Below are 6,931 nucleotides of genomic sequence, written 5' to 3'. Positions count from 1 at the left end.
GTGAGATAGTTAGGCACTTGAAAATATATACCAAGTAAAAATCTTACATTGAAAGTTATTGATTGTGGTTTACATAGTACATTGGTTTCTACGTATTTTGACACTCTGTTCCGGTTATATACGTAACATTAGATGCCGCCCCTTGTCATCAAACAAGCGGTATTGCGAATCGCAACTGCTGTACGCTCCTACTTCAACTCACTGGCACATAATATATTGAAGTTACGATTTGTTTCTTTAATATGCACGTTTTACGTTTTTTTTGCAACAATACGTATTTAATATTAACTACTCTTGGCTATTTTGCCTGTTCAAATATGGCAACTGATTCATTAATAGACAATTAACGATTTGGTTCTTCAATATGCACATTTTGCGTTTTTTATTTTAACAAAACGTATTTAATATTAACTAGTCTTGGCTACTTTGCCTGTTCAAATATGGCGACTGATTCACTCATAGACAATGCAGACCATTGGTTGTGGTCCACACTCACACCGATTGGCTATTCCCCGACGAGGGGGCGGAGTCCCGTATATTTATTTTTCATGGCGGGTCTCACTGTGTATTGAGGAACACGCCGATATACTAGGAACCCGTACTGGACGATTGCCGGTAAGAGCACACGCGGGGTTTACGTTTATTGAGGAACATGCCGTTGCACTAGGAACCCGTCCTAGACGATTGCCGGAAAAAGATTACGCGGGGTTAACGCGCTCGCGTGTGGGGGTGATTTGTATCTAATGTCCCTGGGGGTGGGTTATCCCATATTATCGCTTTGGGAGTTTGCGCAGCAGGACTACCACCTGTTCCGTTTTTCAAGATTTCAATTGTGATTCTTTTGGATATGTGATATTCTATTTGCGACATTGCCTGTTCAAATTTAGTTTTGATATTTCTTAGGCTTGTACCATATTGCTGGCTTTCTGTACACGCCGGATTGGGTCATGTGTACCTCATCTGATTTAGTTTCTATCGGTTCAGGCGTTTATTTACGCTCAACACTACTCTGACAATTCCGGAACAGTCACATTACCCATTGATAGACACAATTTCGAAGGTTGGATATTATATCCTATAATGCGTGATTGGCTTTTTGTCAATATTTGATATGTGACATCTATGCCGTTTATATATTAAATAGTGAACGCTATTAAAAGGATCTATTCTAGATTGTTTACGGTTTTTAGCAGTAAAAGTTTGGCACAGAATGCCATTTAGGTTTTTTGATCTTGGATATTGTGTGTTTCTTTACAGAAATGTGAAGTATATGTCGAATACACTATACTTTATGAAAATCTCACGATTTGTTCTACTTTCAAGAACCTATACATTGACTCAAGGTATGCATGACGATTTTTTACTTGGATTATTTTTCTGGTATACACTCACTCTTTCTTGGGTGTATATATATTTTCTTCTCTTTTTATTTTCTATGTTTATATCTGCTTACTCTCTCAGTTTTACTCGCTTTTTATATACAGCTTCTGATATTGCTTGGGCTTTCAAAATGAAACTTGTTGACCTAAATGAATTACATAAGATCAATAGACCAAGGGTCTTAGGCTGATCACGGTTATTCTTACATCAGTTAACAAACACCTACCAGGCCGACAAGTTTTCTAGAACCAAATTGCCGACAGTCTAACATTTGTTTGTATATATATATGTACATATGTAGATGATAATATTTATATGTCCATCCATGTGATTTTAATGGGTAATTTTTAATGTTGTCAAAGAAATCTGTCTTGTCCTTATAATTTTTACATCATATCGTTACTTCTTGTGTTGTTAGTCCTGTGCTTTATGATTTATGTGTAATATCTATGTTGTTTTATCATGTTACAGCCCTGATGAAGTTTCCCTTGAGGGAATGAAACGCGTTGGCTGACCATTCCTTTTCTACTGAAATTTAACTTGAATTAAAGAGGACATTTGATTACAACGTTTTGGCTCATTGGACTATCTCAGTTTGTGCACCCCCACTTTTCATTTGTTTATGTTGTATTGATCTGGAGCACAGTAACGCCATTCAGCGGCTGGCGTATGGGGTTGATTGCACGATAATTATCACATTCAGAACTGATGTGAGGTGCGGCAAGAAGGGCCCGCCGTTGTTTCAGTTGGAATATTGTTCTTTCTGGGTCAGCAAGCACTCAACATCATCCAGGATTAAAAATGCCACGTTTCGATGACAATAGAGAAGAGATGGCACAGGACTTATTTGGAAGAAATACCAACCTACCACAAACAGGACCCACTACAAAGAACACATTGGGACCACGTGCTTTGTTTGTTAAATTGGAACGTTTAAAAAAACAAGAACTATCGAGATGGTAGGATGGGGTAACTCTCCAGCAATATATAGATAATAAGAAAGTACCAAGAGGGCTACGTATCCTCATTTTCCCTACGTTTGAAGACCTTAGTGAGGAACTACTAAATGAATGGGAGGCAAATTTAGAAGGTGCCTCATTAATAATGATGCAGATCTTGATCAGACATGCTATAGAAAAAGGAGCGAAACTCTTATCAGAAATTGAATGTATAGAAAAGGAAATTGAAGCTTGTGGCAATAAGGAGCTAATTGACAAAAACTATAGCATCCTTCAGAAAGTGATTGAGGGGCATCAAAAATATTTAAAAGTGAAAAAACTACGTAAGATCAGTCGGGATGACAGGGATTACAGGGAAGGGAGGATATATACATTCGCCAAAATATATGATACAACCTTGGTGGCAGATGACAAAAAACGATCCAGAGAGGCTAGTGAAGAAACAAGATCAGTGAGTAGTACCTCCCTATCATCCGTTGGGAGTACCTCATCGAATACTAATCTTAATACACACCCTTTAGGGGCAGGAGCGACAACCTTCCAGAAAGAAATGGCCAGATTAAAAGTAAGTGGCAATCAAACAAAAAAGATACAACAGCAAAAAAGACAAGAAGAGGGGGCAGACGAGGACAAGGAAGGTGCCTCAGGGGATCCACTAAGAAGGTCAGAGAGGGGAAAAGGCAAACAGAAGTAGTAGAAATTGGGTTGACGATGAATGAGAGTGATGGGGAGGACTCCGATTTGAGAGTGGTGAATTTGTCCAGCAAGATATTGGATACTGACGAGACAAGCTTGTTATGTAGGGGGTTGGGATTTTGCCCCACACAGGGTGGTGACTTCACAAATGTACATGTGGATCTTTTCAAGTTTAGTAGAATGTTGAAATTAAAAGATTTTTTCAAAGACAAAATGCCTCTGAATAAACTATGTGATGATGTGAAACAAACTGACCTCACGATAGCGGAAGTCAAGAATATTCAATGCTTACTATCACTAAGTGATGGGGATGAGGTGGGGATGCATACCATTCTAGATGATTTGGACATTAGTGAGAATGTTACGAAAGAAAGTGGATTGCGCCCCAGTTCTAAATTTACCCCAATGACATACCATGGCAATATTGACATCTTTACTGAGCGGGTGAGTGAGGGTTTGTACCAACTAGAAAAACAGAGTGGAGGTCTGAACAAACAACAACATAATCTCACATCTGGAGAGAGACTAGCACTTAAAAGGCTCAAAAGTGACAATAACATCGTAATTAGGGAGTCTGATAAGGGCGGAAATGTCGTTATCATGGACAGAATAGACTATAAAGGAGAAATTGAACGACAACTTGGGGACAATGATTGTTATGACAGGTTGGATTATAATCCCACACGAGATCTGATTATTGAAATCAATTTAAAGCTAAGAGAATGGAGGGACATGGGTTTGATTAGTGAACAAGAATTCGGGTACCTCAAAACAGAGAATCCCAGATTTCCCTGTATTGACATTCTGCCTAAAGTGCACAAAAATGGAAAATTCCCTCCCGGAAGACCAATTATCTCAGGTATTGGTTCAGTTACCGAGAAATTGTCTGAATTTATCGACCTCAGAATCAATAAACATGTCCTGGATCTTCCTTCCTATATTCAGGACAGCAAGGACATTCTAAATAAATTCCAAGATTTTGAGTGGTCCGATGAACTTCTATTTGTCACTTTTGATGTTACTAGCTTATACACCTGTATCCAACACGAGTATGGCCTCAAGGCTGCTGAATTCTATTTGGATAGAGAGAAGGCAGATCAGTTTGACAAAAATCAAATGATCATCGAAATGTTAAAATTGGTCCTCAATAGAAACTACTTCCTATATGATGACGTTTGGTACCATCAGAAGAGAGGTACGGCCATGGGATCCAGGTTTGCCCCCTCTTATGGCTGTCTCTTTATGGGGTGGTATGAGAGGGGGCATGCATGGGGTAGATGTGCCTCCCCCTGGACTGAACACATTGTGTTCTGGGGGAGGTACATCGATGATATTATCTGCCTTTGGTCGGGTACTATTTCACAACTCCAGGATTACTTTGAATATCTTAACTCCAATCCATTTAACGTAAAACTTACTATGGAATTCAGTAATGAGAAAATTAATTTTTTGGACCTTCAGTTTTATATACAGGATGGGCATATCCAGAGCACTCTATATCGCAAAGATACGGCATGCAATGCAGTTCTGCACCCAGAAAGTGCACATGCCAGCTCTACCATCATGAACATTCCGTATGGGGAGATGGTACGTGTAAGACGTAACTGCAGTGAGGAATTTAATTTTGACAAAAATCTCCAACAAGTTAAGAAAAGGTTTTTAGCCAGGGGATACAAAAAAGAGATTGTGGACAGGGCAGAAAACAGGGCACGCGCATTAACCAGGGAGACTACTTTAATGAAAAGACAGAGCATAGCCAGAACCAAAAACAGTGACAAAAACATCAGGTTTGTGACCCAATACACCTCACATAGCAGTGCTATTTTTAAACTGCTAAAGAGACATTGGAATCTCCTGTGCGAGATACCTGGTCTACAAAAAGCGATTTACACGAATCCATCAGTCACATATAGGCGCAAGAAATGACCTATGTCCCAGTTACATTAGAAAGGATATCAATAAACAAACAACATGGCTACCATCAAAACCAAAAGGCTTCTTCACTTGCGCAATGTGTAATATTTGTGCACTAGGGATTAACAAAACCACAAATTTTTCATATAATGGCTCAAAAAATTATAACATCTATAATTTCATCAATTGCAACACCATGTTTGTAGTCTACGTAATTGGGTGCCCATGTGGAACCATTTACGTGGGTAGCACTAAACGCAGCCTAAAAATCAGAATTCAGGAGCACAGGAGGGCTATACTCAAACGTGATTCCAGATATCCTATGACGGAACATTTCATCAATGAACAAGAAGGTCTTGCTAATTTCTGGTTTCACGCTATTGAGCATGTGAAAAATGCAGATAGAGGAGGTAATCGTGAACTACAGCTCAGACAGTGTGAGGCGAAATGGATTTGCAGACTACGTAGTGCCATTCAGGGATTTAACAGCGACAATGAAATGCATTACTTCCTTGAAAATGATTAATGTATGTAAACTCAGTGTTCTAACTATCATTAGCTTTTGCAACTCTCAGTAATGGTTAGACACACCACACAAGTGCATTAAACTCTATTATAGCTGTACATTGACATATACATAAAAAAACTGGTGACTACAATTATCTCTAATGATTATTCTTTTCTTTCCTGTTCGTTTCCCCCCTTTTTCCCTGTATACTTGTTCCTTGCCATACTTTTCTGTCTTTACATCTGTCTTTACATCTGGTTTTGTTTATTGGACACAATACAGGTTTGGATCCTTGCTCTTAATATGTTGTTTCTCTGTCTTTTCTGACACAGCAGTTCATTTGTAGGTGGGACATCCCACTCTAACCACATTTGGATGATGAGATATGATGTAATACTCATGCACGTATATACTCGAGTTTCCCCCCCCCTCTGTTGCCATCTTGAACGAATTTTCTATTTGGACATATGCCACCATGCAAAATGAGGAATTTTCTAACTCAATTTTCTTTCTGAGTACGTTCCACGTCTTCACTTTATGCCTATCGATAACAACCTATTAGGTAGGAATTAACCTATTGATTAATTCCTACCGGTTACTGTGGTTTTACATTTTAACCAACTGGCCTACAGTTTACATGGGATGAAATTTGGTTCCATTCTGCATATCTTATGTTTTGTACATTTCCTCGTTTAAATCGAACAACAAAATACATCTAGATGTTTTGTTATTATTATGTTTCAGTTGTTCCATGCTCTATCATAATAGAGACATATTTATTTACTTTACCCATGCCACATTGCCTGTTTACAAATGGCGATCGATTTGCTCGCGTTTTGGACCATTTTTTTGTGGTTTACATAGTACATTGGTTTCTACGTATTTTGACACTCTGTTCCGGTTATATACGTAACATTAGATGCCGCCCCTTGTCATCAAACAAGCGGTATTGCGAATCGCAACTGCTGTACGCTCCTACTTTAACTCACTGGCACATAATATATTGAAGTTACGATTTGTTTCTTTAATATGCACGTTTTACGTTTTTTTTGCAACAATACGTATTTAATATTAACTACTCTTGGCTATTTTGCCTGTTCAAATATGGCAACTGATTCATTAATAGACAATTAACGATTTGGTTCTTCAATATGCACATTTTGCGTTTTTTATTTTAACAAAACGTATTTAATATTAACTAGTCTTGGCTACTTTGCCTGTTCAAATATGGCGACTGATTCACTCATAGACAATGCAGACCATTGGTTGTGGTCCACACTCACACCGATTGGCTATTCCCTGACGAGGGGGCGGAGTCCCGTATATTTATTTTTCATGGCGGGTCTCACTGTGTATTGAGGAACACGCCGATATACTAGGAACCCGTACTGGACGATTGCCGGTAAGAGCACACGCAGGGTTTACGTTTATTGAGGAACATGCCGTTGCACTAGGAACCCGTCCTAGACGATTG

General features: G+C 38.8%; 1 protein-coding gene across 1 annotated transcript; it reads left to right on the top strand.

The window, feature by feature from the left end:
* Positions 1–541: 541 nt before the first annotated feature.
* LOC146802276 (uncharacterized) lies at positions 542–4,961 on the top strand. Its single transcript, XM_085623741.1, has 3 exons — positions 542–615; positions 1,258–1,343; positions 1,852–4,961. The coding sequence occupies exon 3, from the start codon at positions 3,051–3,053 to the stop codon at positions 4,959–4,961; it is 1,911 nt and encodes a 636-aa protein (XP_085479867.1). The 5' UTR covers positions 542–615; positions 1,258–1,343; positions 1,852–3,050.
* The last annotated feature ends 1,970 nt before the right edge of the window (positions 4,962–6,931 follow it).

Source organism: Triturus cristatus, chromosome 8 (assembly GCF_964204655.1).
Source record: "Triturus cristatus chromosome 8, aTriCri1.1, whole genome shotgun sequence".
NCBI lineage: Eukaryota > Metazoa > Chordata > Amphibia > Caudata > Salamandridae > Triturus > Triturus cristatus.
Note: the sequence above shows the minus strand (reverse complement) of the source record. Positions and strands in the feature narration are given on the sequence as shown.

Coding starts and splice junctions, on each gene's coding strand:
- LOC146802276 (XM_085623741.1), top strand. CDS start 3,051: ATGAATGAGAGTGATGGGGAGGACTCCGATTTGAGAGTGGTGAATTTG.